Source organism: Gracilinanus agilis, chromosome 4, assembly GCF_016433145.1.
Source record: "Gracilinanus agilis isolate LMUSP501 chromosome 4, AgileGrace, whole genome shotgun sequence".
Lineage (NCBI taxonomy): Eukaryota > Metazoa > Chordata > Mammalia > Didelphimorphia > Didelphidae > Gracilinanus > Gracilinanus agilis.
The window spans coordinates 250,185,631-250,203,448 of NC_058133.1; the positions used below are offsets into that span (position 1 = coordinate 250,185,631).

General features: G+C 47.2%; 2 protein-coding genes across 4 annotated transcripts; both read right to left on the reverse strand.

Moving 5' to 3' along the window:
• Window positions 1-1,282: 1,282 nt before the first annotated feature.
• Window positions 1,283-5,569, reverse strand: EFNB3 (ephrin B3). The gene is made up of 5 exons (XM_044674441.1): window positions 5,451-5,569; window positions 2,917-3,209; window positions 2,592-2,684; window positions 2,338-2,442; window positions 1,283-1,911 (listed from the first exon to the last, which is right to left on the reverse strand). Exons 1-5 carry the CDS (start codon window positions 5,567-5,569, stop codon window positions 1,496-1,498), a joined length of 1,026 nt encoding a protein of 341 aa, XP_044530376.1. The 3' UTR covers window positions 1,283-1,495.
• Window positions 5,570-8,168: 2,599 nt separating this feature from the next.
• WRAP53 (WD repeat containing antisense to TP53) lies at window positions 8,169-16,225 on the reverse strand. 3 transcript variants are annotated; one of them, XM_044672020.1, is made up of 10 exons: window positions 15,528-16,225; window positions 15,230-15,328; window positions 14,868-14,979; window positions 12,577-12,665; window positions 12,259-12,349; window positions 11,977-12,109; window positions 9,827-10,035; window positions 9,572-9,675; window positions 9,278-9,409; window positions 8,169-8,420 (listed from the first exon to the last, which is right to left on the reverse strand). In XM_044672020.1, the coding sequence occupies exons 1-10, from the start codon at window positions 15,557-15,559 to the stop codon at window positions 8,177-8,179; spliced, it is 1,245 nt and encodes a 414-aa protein (XP_044527955.1). In that variant the 5' UTR covers window positions 15,560-16,225; the 3' UTR covers window positions 8,169-8,176. The 3 variants fall into 3 exon arrangements, with proteins under 3 accessions (XP_044527955.1, XP_044527957.1, XP_044527956.1); XM_044672022.1 differs by lacking the exon at window positions 15,230-15,328 and having other exon boundaries at window positions 15,528-15,564; XM_044672021.1 differs by lacking the exon at window positions 15,528-16,225 and having other exon boundaries at window positions 14,868-15,087; window positions 15,230-15,314.
• Between the last annotated feature and the right edge of the window lie 1,593 nt (window positions 16,226-17,818).

Sequence of the window (17,818 nt, forward strand, 5' to 3'; positions counted from 1 at the left end):
TACTAAGGAAGAAACTGTATTGGTTGGGGAGGGATTGGGTAAGAAAATGGAGGGTACCATGGGCCAAAGCAGCTATGTTGGTGGGGAAGGGCACATTTTGCTTGTTAGGGCAGTCCTGTTGGTTAGTAATTCAAAGGAGGATTGAGGACAAGCTGAAACTCGCCTGTGGTAGCAGTAGATAGGCATCATTTTAGTTGCCACAAAGTAAGTGGATGAAGTTTGGCTGAAGGGGATTCTGGGATGGTGGTACCAAGACCACCTTCACTGCCACCTCTTACTAAAATCCCACTCCTGGTCCCCTTCCCCACCTGTCTCCCCCACCCCCTTCTTCTACTAGTCAACTCCAACTTCCTCCTGAATCAGGAGGCTCCATCCCACCTCCCTCCTTAGAGGAAATACTGTCCATCTCCCACCCACCCAGCTTATGTCACTTCCAGTTCCAGCCACACTTCCTGCATTGGAAATGTTCTTTCTCCTCCTGGTTGAAGGCACTTCCTATTCCAAGTGCATTGCTTCCTGCCAATTCAGGGAACATTTTCTGTTTCAGGCCTTGTCAATGCCCATCAAGGCAGGTCCCTTTCTTGTCTGTTCCAGCAGAGGTCCATTCAGTGCAGTGCCAGGCTTTGATGCTTCCTTTCCAGGACAGTTCCTTTCTTGCCCTGGCAACAGTCATTTCCCACCCAGCCCTAGCCACTTCGTAGGCAAAATGGGTCACTTCCTCCAAAGGCAGAGTCACCATTTTGCCTAGTTGTCCTCACTGGCTGAAGGGAGTAGAGGATTTGAGGGAGTAGGCATTGGGGGAGGGGAGGAGACTCTGCTGTCCCGCCCCTAAGCTGGGCTGGAGACTGGGTTCTTCTCCTTAAGGCCCCAAATCTTTGGAGGGCTGTAGGGGAGTTCTCAGTGTGAGAGGTTAAAGGATAGAGAAGGAACAAGATTAAAGACCCTTCCCCAACCCCAGGAGATGGGGAAAAAAGGAGGACTTGAAAGGGTAGAAAGAATAGGATAGGTAAGAGTTTAGGAAGGGAGAGATGTGAGGGATAGCAGAGACAGGCACAAAGAGATAGAGAGGAGACTAACAGGAAAAGAAACTATACAACAGAGGAGACAAAGACATCCAATGTCAGAGACTTGAGATTCTGCCCCCACCAAGAGGGCAAGGCAAGGATCAACAGAATTGATACCAAGGCAGAGAAACCTACTGTCTCTACCTCTCTCCTCACTGCAACCAGGCAGAAGGCAGGACCACAAACTGGAGGGTAGGGAATGGCTTGTTGGGAGTTGGGGGGTGGGGTTGAGGGAGAACTTGATGGGTGGGTCTTGTAAAGGATCCTGGAAACTTTTAGGGAGATGGTCAGAAGAATGAAGGGGCAGCAGATCAGGGTTCCAAGAGAAAGTACTGGGGAAGAAGGAATTCCCTCAAACCACAATGGAGACTGCAGGGCATCCCTGGGATGTCTCTGGGAAACCCAGCTTGTGTGAGTGTGTACGGGGGCTCTCACACCTTGTAGTAGATGTTTGGAGGGCTCTGAGGGGGCCCATCTTGCACGATGTATACAGGGTGTCCATAGTCACCACTCACCTTCTCATAGTGGGGACAGAAGGGGGGATCTGTAGCCCCACTACCCCTCAGAGGGATCCCCAACTCTCCAGGCTCAGTATCTCGGTGACCTACTCCTCCTGCTCCCCCACCCCCAAGACCCACAGATCCTCCCCTTCCCAGAGAGCCTGGCCCAGGATGTCGGCTCTCTGAAGGCTTGGCCCGCCGTCTTCGCCAACACATGGCACCACCTGCCCCTGCCACACCCAGGAGGAGCAGGGCTAGTCCCCCAGCTGCCCCAGCCACTGCTGGTATGCTAGGGGGAGGAAGAGGGCCCTCTGTACCCCGGGAAGTTGCATTACTGGAGGAATCACCTGAGAGAAAGGAAAAATAGGAGGCACTGAAGGAGGAACTGAGATATCTGGCCACCCAAGCACAGGGACTTCCAAAAGAGATTTCCCTGCCAGTCTTCAATCCCCTGTGGGACTTGGGTATCTTAATTTTTCAATCTCATGCTTCCCACCCCCTTTGCTTCCAGGTGTCCAACCGCTCAGTTCTCTGCCACAGGCCCTCCCCCCTTGTCTGACAGCACTAATTAAAGCCATGACTTGGCTAATTAGCCCTAATTAAGCCTTTTCCTCATTTAGCTTCCTTCCCCCTCCTACCTTCAGTCCTTCCCCTTCCCTCCCCTCCTTCAAAAGCTGTCTCTATCTCTGCAGAGAGAAATTAAGGGAGAGTAAGAATAGTATTGCCTTTGGGGGAAAGAATGTGGGGGACTGGAGTATGACCCGGAGTCATACCTGACATATTCTCTTTGCTGGGGTCCAGGCGGTGTGCTGCACCTCGGTCCTTCTCTATTGGCATTTGAGAGACAGGTTTTCGAGGAGCTGTCCCTCCTCGTGGACCTGGTGAAGAGGTCAAAAAGAAGGCATCTGAGCATTCAAACCCTATTCCACTTGGGAATCCTTTGCTGGCCTTCTGATCTTCTCAAAACTCCAAATATCTTAGCCTCTTGCTTACTTGTCCAGCCTACCCCCAGCCAGCCTCCACTTACTCTGTCCCACACGGAGAAGTACCCTCATCCCCCTGGTCAGGCAGACACCACCCTGAAGACTCTCCAGGCCTTCTCGGGTCCCATCTGATGTGGCTACAAGAGAAAACAGGGAAAAGGTTGCTACTCAGTGGCCTGGATGCTGAATCAGCCAATCAAATCCATTCCATCTTAACCCTTCCATTTGACAGTGGTTAGCAGAGAGATACATATCTATCCTGCCTCAGGACCTACCTGCAACCAAACTCATGCCCATCAGCCCATTCCCTTCCCCAAATGTGCCCTTCCTCAAGTTATCTTCTCCCTGACATTTCCCCAACCCCAGTACCAATAATGTAGTAGTCATGGTGTGAACGGAACTCATGTCCCCATAGGTTGGGGCTGTACTCCTGGAACTTAATGGTGAATCGGAGATCAACATCAGGTCGGTCACAGGTCAGGAGCAGGTTAGGGGAAGGAGGGGCCTCACAGCGACGGCCCTGGGCTCCTCCAACCAGGTACAACTTGTAGAATTCATAGTCTGGGGATGAGTGTGGGCCAGGGGGCCGGGCCCGAGGGCATAACAGGTCCAGTCGGTCCCCAATCTGGGGGTAGAGCACATAGCCACCTTCTGCTTGGAACCTGAGCAGAAAAAAGAGAGTCCAGGAGCTAAGTCCTCAGCCCGCTCCAACTTCCCTCAAAAACCCAACCTTCCCAGGTGTCAGTTCTTGCTTCCTGACTGGTAAGCCAAAAATTATATACCAATAGATCTAATATGCTGGCCCCTAATGAGAATAGGGACTAAAAAGAAAATCTGGGGAGAAAGGAGTGGGATGAACAGTTGGTTTCATTACCCTTCAATATGTCCAGATGTATTTTATTCAATACTCTTTCCCCCCACCAAACTATGCACACTCTGCCTTCCAAGCTCCATCACCTGGCCTGTTGTCATAGTAACAGGATGCCAGTTGCCAAGGAGCTGGCCTCTCTGGAGTCATGGGGCCCACCCCTCACTGGTGACTTAATCATTGTAGTCCATGGCAACCAAGTGTGAGGTCACAGCATCCACCCCAAACCCTAATGCCATAAGGCAATCACAGTGACATCATTGCCTTCCAAGGTGACCTCACACTCTCAAGATAACTCCAGCAACATCAGAGTATGGAGAGAGATGGGCATGAAAGGAGAGATTTCTTCCCATCAATGCCAGCCCAATGATATCATAGTGGTTGCCATGGCAATGTGATCAGAGGGAAATAAAGCTAGCACTGGAGATGGGACCAGTTTGGGGCCAGAGAGCTGGGCCCCTAATGAGAACCAGAGCTAGGGGCTTGAATGCCTAAGTCCATTCACTAGCTTCTGTCCCCTCTCATCCCAGACTTTAATTTCTTTGAGAAAAATAACTCTAAAGCTTCAATAGCCACCTCCCTGCTGGGGGGAATAATACTGGCCCTAGAATGAGATTCATGACTCACTTCAATCCTGGCCCTCATGTACCCAGGCATATGATCCTCTAGCCCCTACTCCCATTCTAAACCAAACCATCTATACCCATCCATATTCTCTGCATCAATAACAGTAACAGGATCCTTCCAGGGTCAAGGAACTTATTCTGTATTTTCCTCTTCCTTTTCTCTACTGGCCAACTCAGAGGGGTAGACCTACAGGACTCCCTTACTCTCCTTGTCAGAAAGCCCTATAAGTCTGATCTACGTACTTACTGCTGTATGCTATAACTGGTGTGTAGATTAGGAACTACTTTCAGTAGTCCAGGAAGTTAACTATGTGGCTCAACCTCCTCTATACACTGGAAACAGGAATAGAAGAGCTGGAGAAGTTCCTATGTCCCTATAAAAAGGTCCTAGCCATCCCCCACCCCCCCATCCCCCCTTATTTAGCTCTACCAGTGATGGAGGGAATAGAGCTGATTAGGGAAGCTCTGAAATTCTAACCAAAAGAGTGTAATGATGATGGGGTATTATAAGCCCACAGGAAAGGCGAGAGAAGGGAGTACAGTAAAGGAGGCTCTGACATCTTGATTTGCCAGCTGGGAAAGAAGGTAGTTTTCAAAACAATCCTTGGCTAGGGGAGGGGTAGTCCTAAACTAAGGCAAAGGGATAAGTGACCTGTCTGTCCTGTTTTTCTTGAGAGCCCCTCTAACCCTTAGCCTTCTTCTCTTGGTAAAACAGGGAGAGGCAATGATCCAAGAGGGATATGGCTAAGCCTATCCAAAGAGGATAGGAGGAAGACCTCAGGGTGGGGTGGGGCTTCCCACCATGAAGAGATCCATAAGGTAGGGAGGCCTGCAGAGGGGTAAAGCCACATGTTGAAAGGAAACACAGAATAACCAATGGAAGCTGACCCACTAGACAGAGCTCCTTCAACACTACATTTTATCCAACCATGCTGCCTACAGAGAAAAGGCACCCAGTATTGTGATTATATCTGACAACTGAATGGACCAGATACTCCTTAGTCCAGCCCAGCCCTCTCAAATAAGTCAGTCACAAATCCAGACACCCCAACTTGTTCCTATCTAAACCTAGAACATCTCGCCTTCCCCTGAACTTTTTATCCCTCTCCTCTATGGGGTCTTATAAACTTTGGACATCCTACTGCTGCTTCCTTTTCCCTCTCCCTACACCTCTTATCTCAGATCACAAACACCCAGATCTCTTGTCTGGGGCTCAAACATCTGGTTTCTCAGCTTTCAAATCTTTCTAATTGCACTGGGGACCACAGAACTCTATCTTGCCCAAGATCTCTTCACCCAAATGTCCAGCTCTCTCAAAGTCCATAATCCTCTGAATGAACACTTCTCTGCTGTGGTAGTGGTAGTGGCAGCTCCCTAACCCCCCAAACCTCCCCACCCACCCAGCTCACCTCTTATTCGCCGAGTTCCAGTAGACAGGTTCCAGGCTAAGCCCCGACACCAGCCCCAAGAGGCCCAGCAGCAGCCCCCCGACTCTCACGCCCCCCAGCCCAGGATGGAGGGCCCCCATTACCCCCCCTGCCAAGGCCTGGGGGGGTGGAGGCACCAACTTCCCCCAAAGCCACACACAGCCTGGGATACCTCACAGGGGTCTCACAACCCCCCTCCTTCAAGTCTCTGACCTATACTGTTCAGGCTTCCCGGTTTCCCCTTAGATTGCTTGCCCCACCTCCGATTTCCCCGACTTGCCTACCCTACTCTTCTCCAAACCCCTTCCTTACAATGCTTAACCCCACAAGATTCCAGGCCCCCCCCCAATCTGCCTGCAGATTCTACACACACATGCACGCACACATAGACAAACACACAGACACAGACACACACACACCCCTGCCCACACTTCAGCACCCCGGGATTTTCGAGGAGGCCTAGTGAGGGGCTGGGGGAGGCTGAGGGAGTGGGGGGCCAGGCAGGGAAGGCATGAGGGTGCCAGAGGGAGGGAGAGTCAAGGCTGGGAATGGAGCAGGAGCCCTAGCCTAGCTGGGGACTGAGGGCAGCAGGCTAGGGGAGGAGACTAGAGTCCAGAGCCCAGGAGGGGGGAGTTAAAGGAGAGGCGGGGAGAGGGAGGGATGAAGGGAAAAACTGGATCTGGAGTTAGAGGAGGCAGGATCTCACACCCCACTCCCCGCCACAACACCCACACCTCCCACCAGAGCTGGCTTCAACCCCGCCCAACTCTTTCTTGCTCTCTTTGTCTCTCTAAGGCGACTTTCTTTTTCCTTCTCTTGTCTCTGTCCATCTCCTCTTACCCTCAACAACCTGAACCTTGCTGCCTCCTCCAGCTGGTTTGAAAAGAACCTAGCTCCTAGCTGGAACCTAGCCCTCCCTAACACTCCCCCTCCCATCCTAGCCCCACAACTGAGCTTGCTTCAGTCTTTAAGTATCCTCCCCACCTCCCCCAAACCCTACAATCAGTTTCACTAGCATGTAGTCAGTGCAGTTTTTTTGTTTGTTTTTAATTATATGTAGATGAATTATGGGAGAAGAGGGAGAATTCCTCTTCTAGCTACAGAAATCTGTAGCTAGGGAAGGTAGCAGAAGGAAATGAATTCAGAGTAGGGAGAACCACTAATCATAGCCTTCCAGGTGCAAGGTTTCTAGGAGGGAGACCCAGTGTGGCAGGGGAAAACAAGGGCTGGACAAGATCTGAGTTCTAATTCTGCTGCTGAAAACTTTGCCCTGCAAGTTGCAACAGGCTTTACAACAGCCACTTATTAGCAATGGGATCTTGGTCAGGCCACTTGACTTATATCTTTTCCTCACCTCCAAGTAGAATTATACCAACCCTACCCACCTCCCAGGGTTGTCATAAGGAGTAAATGAAACGATGTATATGAAATCACAATAGAAGCTGAAGTTCTTCGTGGCTAGGATAAGGGCTGAGACAAACAAAGGGAGGTGGGTAGAAGAAACTTTCATTTCTATGTATAAAATATGAGAAAACCCAAAATATTTCCTCCAAGACCTTGAACACAGACTTAGGAAGGAGGGAGAGGAATGGGACCAAAATGACTTCAAGAACCCAATCAGCTAAAGTGAAACCTGGAATTAGGCTGGAGCTAAATTCAGAGGATAAAAATCAAACAGATCTAATAGGAGGAAAAGGGAAGGGGGGAAGATGGAAGAATAGGAACAGCCAGAATAGGGGTTCTCCTCCCTCTTTATCACCAATGGATATAGTTCACTCTTGTCTATCCAGTTTGGGTTGTAATCTCCCATTAGCTTGGAAAATCCTAGAGGGAAAGAAATGTGTCTTCCTTTCTTTCCCCCCAAGCAATGAATGAAGCATAGGATCTGACTTGGGTCCTCAATTTAGTTTATGGAGAAGGGAAATAAAGGGGGTTGGGGAGTAAACTCCAGCATAGGGAGATGGAAACCTCTCCAACCCTTCTTCCTAGTGTGTGGAAGAATATGAATCTCAGGACTGACTGGACCTGAAAAACCAGGATAGGACCCAATTATTGGGTTAATAAATTAGGCATTTGCATGAGCCCTGTATACAGTGTGAATATTAATCCTCTTCTAGTATTTGTCCATCATCTTTACTTTTCCATGGCCTCTATCTTCTTAAGCTATATGGGTATGGCAAATCAGAGCCCCCAAAAGAGAGAGGGGGAACAAATTCAAAACTCACCCCCACCAATTTAAGACTGGGAGTAAAGCCCAGCTCAGTGCTTGAACAATTAACGGTGGCCAGTACCTACAAGTGGATGTTTGTCTCATTACATCCAGAAACACACATGCCTCCCTGCCCCCAGCATCAAGACAATCACATACACAGTCACACAGAAGCCTGCCTCATCAATTCAGTCACATTAGCACAGACCCCTGTGGGGCTACATAGCAGAGCTCCACCTCGGACAGACAATGCTAGGGAGCAAAACCTGAAGACACACCCCCTTCAGTTTACCAGGTTGCTTGGCAACTGTGGGAACAATGACTGGAAACCCCACCCACATTTAAGTGACCTCCCCCGGAGCTCTGCTGCGGATTGGCTCCCATCCCTCATCCCTCCCAGGTCCAGGCACAACTTGACAGAGTCCACTAGGCTCAGGGGTAAAACTAGGCACCCTCCTCCCCAAAAGAACACAGCACTCAGTGTGTCTGGGAAAACCTTTTATACAACCCCACATACTCCCTCCCGAGGACCATCTTCTTTCCCCATTTCATTGCAGTCAGGAGTTTCTAGATCTGAAGCACCCCCACACCACCACAGCTGGAGGCGAAAGTCAGGATGGGCATGGCTCATCGAGAGCAGGGGAACCCCCTTCGCCTGCCCTTCTTCATCCTCACTGTTTGTCGGCTCAGGAAAAACACGCTGGCCAGAGGATGTGGCCAGCAGAGGCATGCTTGGGTGGAGACTGTTGGGGAAGGACGTAAAGAGGGAGGGATGTTAGAGCCCCAGGTCCTGGCATTCTCCCTGTTCTACCCTGGTTGCTTCTCTCCCAAAGTAGCTGCCTCCAACTCATTAGCCTCTCCTCATAATGTTCCTCCCCTAATTTCCCTATTACTATTGACAGTAACACCATGCAGTCACCCAGGCTCACAACCTAGGAATCTTCCTCCACTCTCCATTCTTCATTCAACTCCTCTATCCAAACTGTTTTCAAGTCTTGTTGACTATCATAGTAACATCTCTCCTGTAAGTCCCCTTCTCCTAACACTACCACCAATTTGGTGCAGTCCCTTATCACATGGAGACTGCTGGTTGATCTGCCTGCCTCAAGCTTCTCCTCAATCTAACCTAACCTGCTCTCATCTGTCAAATTCATTTTTCTAAAGCACAAATGTAACTAATATAACCATGTCACCCCTCCCCATTCCCTATCACCTTCTGGGTCATTCCAAGCCAGAGAATTTTACAACCTAGCTTCCTCTTACCTTTCCAATCTTCTTAATACCTACTCCCGACACACACTCTGCAATTCAGTGACAATGGCTTCCTTGCTATTCTTTGAATGATACAGTCCATTTCCTGACATCTCTCTTCAACTCTGCCTCCTGGCATCAAGTCCCAGCTAAAAATCCTCCTTAATGCTAAGGCCTTCTCTTTGTTGATAATTTCCATCTACTCTGCATATAACTGTACATAGCTGTTTTCATGTTCTATCTCCCACTAGACTATAAGCATCTTGAGAGCACTCAGAACAGTGCCAGATTCCTAGTAGGTACTTAATCCAAATCCCCTACAACTCCCCAAGGAATCTAGGTCTCCTACCTAATGCCATTTGTGCAGTCCTTCTGAGGCAGAAAACTCATCAGTGGCTCCATCTGGGTTTCCCCAGCCTTACTAATGTCCCATACAGACACAATGCCATCAGTGCTGCCACTTGCAAGGAACTGTCCTGTCCTGTGGAAAAGAATAGAATCACATCAGACTTCACAAGTTCTCATTACCCAGCTAGTTGGGTTCCTGTCAGGCACCACCCATCCATGGAGACCCACATGGTTTCCTTCATGGGGAAAAGGGCCCCCTAGCTGCTTGGAAAGGGAGGGGAGCGTGGCTACTCACGGATCCAAGTCAAAGTAGATACGCTGATTAGTAGAGATTTCTCGGGTCAAGGACAAAAGAAGGTGGCCTGGCTGCCGGAGATCCCAACACAGAAGCTCAGTGTCCTGGAGGTGAAGCTAAGCCATTTAGTGAATTCAAATCTCCAAATCTACTCCCCACCTCCAGCCCCCTCACTCCCTTCCCTCCCATTAAAAATGGGATGACTCATGTTTATGCAAAACCCACCCACCCTACCCCCATGCATCTAACTCCCACCTTTCGGGCCCCTGAGAAGAGACGATTGCCATCAGGATGGAAGCAAAGGTGGGTGATGCCCCCATGATGCCCCGAAAACAGAGCAAGAGCAGAACCATCATCCTGGGAATACAGACCAAGGGAACAGCCATAGGAGCCACAGGCATAGAGAGGTTGGGTTGGGCTGAATGCGATGCATGAAATGATCCCACTCTGGCCCTGTTTTTTGGCTAGTGTTGGAAAGAGTGAAGGAGGGTAAGATGAAGACAAAGGCATGAGCATCTTTCAAAATCTTCTAACTCCTAAGTAACTCGGGAACTGGGTTTCTCCCCCACCCCATTTCTCTACAGGGAGCCCAAATATCCATCTATTAATCACTAAGTTATCATTAAGTGCCTACTATGTTCCAGGCATTATGCTAGCTGGGTACTGAAGATACAAATTAGAGAACAAAACAGTCCCCGCCCTCAAGAACTTTATTTTCTAATAGATGATATAATGTGTATATGATATTTTTATTTTTTTTTTATTTTAAACCCTTAACTTCTGTGTATTGGCTCCTAGGCAGAAGAGTGGTAAGGGTAGGCAATGGGGGTCAAGTGACTTGCCCAGGGTCACACAGCTGGGAAGTGTCTGAGGCGAGATTTGAACCTAGGACCTCCCATCTCTAGGCCTGACTCTCAATCCACTGAGCTACCCAGCTGCCCCCATATGACATTTTTAAAAGATATGTAAAAAGCTGGATAATAAAGGTATCGTTAGAGAGAAAACACTAGCATCTGGAGAAGAGGGAGGGAAGGAAGGAGGGGAAGGAGGAGAAGGATGGCCTCCTGCAGAAGGTGGCACTACAGCCCAGTCCTGAAGGAAGCCAGGGATTCCAGAAAGCAGAAGGGAGGAAAGTTATTTCAGGCATGGAGGACAGAGTACCTTTAAAGGCACAGAAATGGGAAATGGAACATCATGGGTGAGGAACAGCATTTAGGCCAATCTGGCTGGGCCAAAAGAGCATATGTAGGGAAATAATATAGGAGAAGACTGGAAAGGGGTCAGGCAGGTTGTGAAGAGCTTTGAATGTCAGACAGAGGAGTTTCTATTTGAACCTGGAGGACTGAGAAAAGGCTTTGGCTACAAAAGATTTGGCAATAAAAGACTACTGATAATTTGAAGAGCACTCTCTCAGTGAAGTGATGATAGCCAATATTTACATAATGCTTTAAGAGCTGCAAAGCACTTTGTGTTCTCTAGTTTGATACTACAACCCTATGAGATAGGTGCTATTATTCCCATTTTGTAGATGAGGAAACTGAGGCTGAGGTTAACAGGCTTGCTCAGTGTCACACAGTAAGTGTCTGAGGAAGGATTCAAATGCAGGTTTTCTGACTCCAGGCCCAGCACTAAATCCACAGCTGTCTAATATGATGAATGAGCAGCCTGCCGAGAGACAAAGAGGAGCAGTGGCACCAAATACAGGAGACTTATATGATACTTATCAGTGGTAGTATCCGATGATACCCTCTAGTGATGGGGGAAATGTATGTGTTTGTAAACAGGGAAAGAACTAAAAGGCAGGAAAAAACTGGGGAAAGTGGGAGTGACAATGAGAGCAATCTGCTAGAAAAGACAGGAGGGGATGGGGTCAAGAATACTCTTTGCCTTGGCAATGGGAGAGGCCAGCTGTTCATCACAGCCTGGACTAAAAGAGATAGTAGGAGATGAAACCAGGCAAAGAGAGAGCTTACAGCAAAGAGTCTGAATTTCCTCAGTAAGATATGACCTCACACAGGAGGGGGAGACAGGGGAGACTTGAGAAGAGATTTGGAATAGCAGATATGATGAGTAAATAGAGGATCACTTAGGGAGGATTTGAATTACTACCTTGTTGCAGTAAAGACAGAGCTAAGAGTAGATAACAAATTTATAGTGGACCCAGTTGATACAAGTCTGTCCACTCTGCTTTTCCCAGTTCCTTCCACTCCCAGGTGTATAATCATCAGTTCCATCCTTCCTTTCAACCTATAGCCTCCCCTACCCAGGATACAGAGCTGAGAGGGTCCATGAGAAAGGGACTCAAACTTTCTGAAGAGCCCTGAGAAAGTCCCATTAAAATCCTCTTTGGGAGGAGGTTTGGGAACATTGCTAAGAACTGACAACTAAGCTACTTTGATCCTCACCAAATGTGGGTCGTGTTTCAAATTGTCTACCAGGTCGTGATGTAGAGAAGATCCTTACGGTTCTATTGAAGCCACAGAAGAGCTTTGAGCCATCAGGGGAGAAACAAAGAGAATGGGCAGCAGTCAACTCATCCTAAAGTAGAGATGGGAGAAAAAGAAGATGGTCACTGGAAACTGAAATACTAGACACCTGGATCCCCAATGCAGTAAGGATGGAGCAGGGAAAAAACTGGCAGCTTGGCACTGGAAGGGTCCCAGGGGGAGAGGAAGAAGTATTCATACCAGGTGATTGTAGGCACGAAAAGAGGCCCGGAGCTGCCCAGTGAAGGCATCCCAGATGTGGATAGGGTTCTCACGACTGCTGCTGGCCACACTGTTAGAAAAACAGAATCACTGAGGAGCGGTTACTATAAAAAGTACATGGAGGGAACAAACTGGGCCCCTCAGCTCCCCTGTGAAAAATGTATAGGACTTCCTCCTCTCCATGGTCTCCTTGACAGCACTCCATGCCCTCCCACTCCCCCAAGATATTTTCTTGAAATACCAAGATATTGAATCTGTCTCTATCAGATGACAGGATGATCAAATGTCATAACTTACAAGCAGGTGTCTGGTTGGCCTGAATTCATCAGAGAATACCAACAATAATCATAGATAGTGTCGCCTTCCGCCATACGCAGAACTGGGACCTAGACAAGAGAGAATGGGAATACTTGGATCTTGAAGACTACACACCTTTATCCTGTAGGATTTCTCTATGGGAGACCAGACCATTCCCTTGGGCCAAAGGGTGTATAACAGTCACAGAAATGAACCAGGGAAAAAGTGTTTCTTCTTGGGTATGACAGGGAAGATGGAATTTAAAATGTACTAACTCAATAAAGTTGGGGAGGAGGACAAAAAAAAATATTTTCCTAGTCAAGTCTGGTTTGAAAACCACATCTTCTTTGATTCTATTTTTAGTTGTTATCCAATCCTTCCTACTCCCTCAGCTCTCAAGCCCCCATAATCTCACTCTTCAAGGTGTCTCCTAAATAGCCTCTCTTCCACATACTCCATTAAAGAAATCTTCCCCAAGCTCCATAACCATAACCTAAAAACATGCAAAAGCACCATGCAACAAGAGCACTAAGATGAAAAGTTATAATATAGTTCCAGCTCCTTAGGAGCTTACTTTCTCCTAGCAGAAGAGAAAAGGAATTCCTTAAAAATTTATGAAAAAGGGTAGACTATGATATAGGCAAAATAGAGAGCAAGACAAAAAGTTGTAAGAAATGTGAGAAGTCACTTTTAGCTGACAGATTAACAGAAAATAAGGCAAAACCACTGATCCTTGGCCCTTTAGGTGGATATGTGGAGGGTTGGCTTTACACATAAGGGATAGTGTGCATAAACTAAAAAGTGAGAAAGATAGAATGAAAACAAGGAAAGAACCAGTAGTTCATCTGGGGCAAAACATTTGTTAAAGGAAAAGGTACGAAACAAGATGGGAAATGTTGGTAGGAACTAGATGGTAGGACACCAATAACAGGGAGTCACTGCAGTTTTCAAAGATTAGTATAAGACGTACATCAGGGTATCCACATGTGGCCAAAACATAGGATCATAGAGACTTTGGAGGATGTTCCAAAATGACCAACAGGTCATGGCACTGGAATTATTCATCCAGAGAGATGGAAAATCAGTTCAAAAGAGTACAAGACAGAATTGAAGGAATAAGAGACTCTAAACAGGCACTAATTCAGAAAGTCAGTCATCGCTAAAGATCAGAAGTAACTTCATAAACCATGCCTGATGCTGGTCTTGAATGGAAAGAAACTCAAGGGCTCAAAAGGGGGCTAGCCCTAGTAACCTGGAATTGAGTTCCAGCTTTGGAAGGGAAAAGACTCTGGGAACACATAAGTATCCCTGTCAAAAGCAACACTGTGCTCTAGGGAGCTTAAAGATTTTGAGGTTTTAAGCCTTTGAGACAAGAAGGATGGTGGTGACATCAACGGAAATCCAAAGCTTTTTTCAAAGCTCAGCTCAAAAGCCACCTCCTTCAAAGGAAGCCTATCTTGACCCTCAATACCTGCAGAAGTTAATGTAATTTTCTATATACATGTTACTTCCTCTAAGAGAAATGCCAGGTCCTTGGGAAGAATAGAAACAATTTTATTTTTCTTGTCCTATCATCAGTACTTGGCACTCTGCCTGACACTGTGTGTGCCAAACAAATATGAAAAGGGGGAGGGGGAAGTCCTACTTTACTCTCTAGGACAGTGATGGGCAAACTACAGACTGTGAGCCTGATATGGCCCCCTGAAACGTTCTATCCTCGGTGGAACATTATTCTTAATCTGATGAATACAATGAATGGAATACAATACAATGAAATTTTGAAAGAGTTGCCTTAGAAACAGACTGACAGATGAGCATTTCCTTTCCTTTGGCCCCCCCCCTCTTTAAAAAGTTTGCCCATCACTCCTCTAGGAGATTCTATTTTTCTAGAAGGGAATGACATAGGTAAAAGGAAAATAATATTGAATAATTTGTGAATTTTTAACTGTAGAATCAGAAAAGGCTTAGCGTGCCTGAATATAGACCTTGAGAGAAGCTAAGGAAAATGTGGGAGCACATTTCAGCCCTGGAAAAAATGTACAGTCTGGCTAGAATGTGTGTGGGTTGTAAAAAAGGAATAATATGAAACAAGGCTATAAAGATAGGTTAGAGCTAGATAGTGGAAAGTTCTAAATTTGCATTTTATCGAAGAAGCAATAGGGAGTCTGGTGAATGTTTCTGCACAAGGATGTAATGTGGAACAAATTTGTATTTGCAACCAGGAGAAAAAGATACCTGGAATACCTTCTGTAATGTGTCATAGAAGGAAGGGTTCAGGTACCTACACTCACCATTTCTGCATTCTTGAGTTCTTCCTCCTCATTATACAGCTCTTGGGGTAGGTTATAAATCCGAAGGGTGTTGTCAGCACTGTTGGTCAAGAGGCAGGAGCCATCTGGGGCCCTGGAGGCAGAGGAGATTTAGGCTGGATGCCTGGTAGCTGAGTGAGTGGGGAGATAGGAACTCCTGAGTCCCTGAAGGAAATGGTAGGCACTGGGTCCTGGGAGAGAACTGAGCAATAAAGACCCAGTTCAACTCAACTGAATGAAAAACACTAATTAACCCTCTTCACTCAGATACAATACCTCCCTAACAATACAATACTGTTCTTTCTAATCCCCATGCCCTTCATCTTATTTAACCAAATTCTTACCATTTACAGCCTTTTAAGAAGTTCTCAGGTTGAAAGCTAAACTCTGACCAGGAGCCACTGAGAAGGCGAGGGGACTGGGAGAAACTGTAGCTCCAGACACTGGAAAAGAGATAGGGTCTAGATGCTTGAGACCCTGAGGGAAACAGGGACTTTGGAAGGATTGGGGAGAGGTACTGGACTGGGATTTTGGGGCAAACACTTAGGTACTTAAGGAAGTGGGATTGGGAGGGGAAAACCGACCCTTCACATTTCTTCCCCAAAAGAAGCAGCCCTCCTCCTGCCCCTCCAAGTTACTTACTAGTATTCTTCACATTCTGGGATCGGCTCCATCAAGACTTCCTCCACTGGTTCTTCAGAACCCAATTCGGGGACTTCTCCAGCTACCAAAGCGGGAGCTTCCCCATCTATGTCCGGGAAGTTCTCAATTGGGGTGGGTTCCTGCTCTTCTCCACCAATAACCACCTCCTCCACAGGAGTTTCTCCGCCCTGTTCTGGAGAAGCAGGGGTCCCAAAGCCCTTTTCTTCTCCCAGCTCCACAGAAAGGGTCGGGGGCTCCACTGGCTCGGGGGCAGCCTGGAGGGGCTCATCGCTGCAGCAGGGCGAGAGTGCTGACTCCGTGGTTACACGGCCCCGGGAAACCTAGGTAAAAACAGGGGCAAGGTAGGCTGGGGGCACAGATGAGGGGGCAGTCTCAGGGTCTCCCAAGGGGGAGAAGAGGAGATGCACAAACGAGCAGCAGATAGGCCGGAATGGAACTCAGAGGCGAGACCCGGAGGAAGCAAGTGACTTGCCTAAGGTCACACAGGTAACGGCGGCACAGCAGAGGCTGAGCCGAGGTCTTCTCTTGGCTCCTCGGCACCACGCTGGTCTCGGAGTCGTCGGTGCACACTTCGGTGAGACGCGAGAGACCAGCGCGGGGCCTAGGGGATGAAGATGAGAGGCGCTTTCCTTTCCAAGGGCTGGTGAGGAAGGTGGCAAAGAGGATGCGGCTCAGGAGCACATCTAATCCCAAACCGCCGCCAGTCAGTTCCCCGGGACCCACTGAGGAATCAGACAAGACGCGCCGTCTTCTTCTCGCGAGATTTTCCCCGGCCTTCCGATTGGTCCTTAATGTCAAGCGGGCGAAGGGGTGACGGAAGAATGGAAATAAGATATACCCAGACTACAATTCCCATAAATCTTTGAGGAGTTCCTTCCCCCTTCCCCCGCCTCCGTTACCCGACTGCTGCTGGAAGTTGTAGTTCCTGGCTGCATTAGGCAAGGACGGCGCTAGTCCTATAACAGCCTCCTTCCTCTCCCTGTGAAGTGATTGGAGGCAATAACTAGGATGGTTAAGAATGAGTGGATAAAGTAAAACAGATGGAAGAGATGTTGTAGAAATAGAAATGTCAAGATTTATCAATTTATTGAATATGGGACTGGAGCAATGAGAGTGGAATTGCCAAGAATGATTTTGAACCTGAGTGAGTTTAATTATATTGGTACCCCTGAAAGAAATAAAAACATTTAGGCTAAAGAATGTGATGTATATATGTGTATGTGCACTAATGTGTGTATAAAGATACACACATACACAACAAACATATATAGATTTGGGAACCTAGAAATGATCACTAAACCAACAAGAGCTAACTTAATCACCAAGGATATAGGTAGAAAGAAGAGGGATGGTGTTGTGAGCCATAAAGAAATACCATAATCTGTAAATCCCATCAGATCCAGCTGTAGCTGATGGTTGTAACTATTCTGTGACTCTTCATTAATAAAGGTTTTGCTGTGTAATAAATCGCTTTTGTTTAAAAGAAAAGGCATATGTGAGAGGCCAAAAAGAGAAACAGTCTCAGATAAAAACTGAGACTCCTCTTTTGACCCCTTTTATGATCCATACCTTTTCTTATTGAAAAACATTATAGCCTTATTGGAAAACTTTAAATTCCTAGTAAATCAGCAGTCAAGAGGTTAACGGTTTCTCTTTAAGACAGAAATGCAGAAAATTAAGCTCAAAAATGTTCTCAGACAATCGACTCTCTGTTTCTCTCACTCATCCCCCAAAGTTTGGTCAATCCTAACCCTACTTTACTCATATTCATCTGTAAAATGAGCTAGAGAAGGAAATGGCAGTTTTAAAAATATTTTTCTATGTTTATATGATTCATTTTCTTTCCCCCCTCCCAGAGTCAACAAGTAATTCCACTGGATTGTACAAATGTTATCACTTGATACCTATTTCCATATTATTCCTTTCTCTCAGTGTGGTTTGCATTCTTTCCCAGGAGTGTCCTGGCTTGCTACTAGTACCTAAGTCCATTATATTGGATTGTCCTACAATATTTTACTTTCTATGTACAATGTTCTCCCTGTTCTGAGTCAAACAGTTTTAAATGACTTGGGTCACACAGTTGAGGCTATATTTGAAGTCAGGTAGATAAATCTTTCTGACTTCAGGCCCAGCACTCTATCCCTTCACCACCTAGCTGCTCAATACTTAAGCAAAACAAGTTCTCATATTGGCCATGTCCAAAAAAGTATGTCTCATACATAGTGGATTCAAAGTCTGTCATATCTCTGGCAAGAAGTGGGTAGCTTGGG

Excerpts from the sequence above, each read along its gene's own strand:
- EFNB3 (XM_044674441.1), bottom strand. The coding sequence starts at position 5,569 with ATGGGGGCCCTCCATCCTGGGCTGGGGGGCGTGAGAGTCGGGGGGCTG. Across the intron at positions 3,210-5,450 it reads TGGAACTCGGCGAATAAGAG|GTTCCAAGCAGAAGGTGGCT; the intron begins GTGAGCTGGGTG and ends TTTTCTGCTCAG. Across the intron at positions 2,685-2,916 it reads CCATGACTACTACATTATTG|CCACATCAGATGGGACCCGA; the intron begins GTACTGGGGTTG and ends TTTCTCTTGTAG.
- WRAP53 (XM_044672020.1), bottom strand. The coding sequence starts at position 15,559 with ATGGAGCCGATCCCAGAATGTGAAGAATACTA. Across the intron at positions 15,329-15,527 it reads CCAGAATGTGAAGAATACTA|TGTCTGGAGCTACAGTTTCT; the intron begins GTAAGTAACTTG and ends TCTCTTTTCCAG. Across the intron at positions 12,350-12,576 it reads GGCCAACCAGACACCTGCTT|TGTGGCCAGCAGCAGTCGTG; the intron begins GTAAGTTATGAC and ends TTTTTCTAACAG.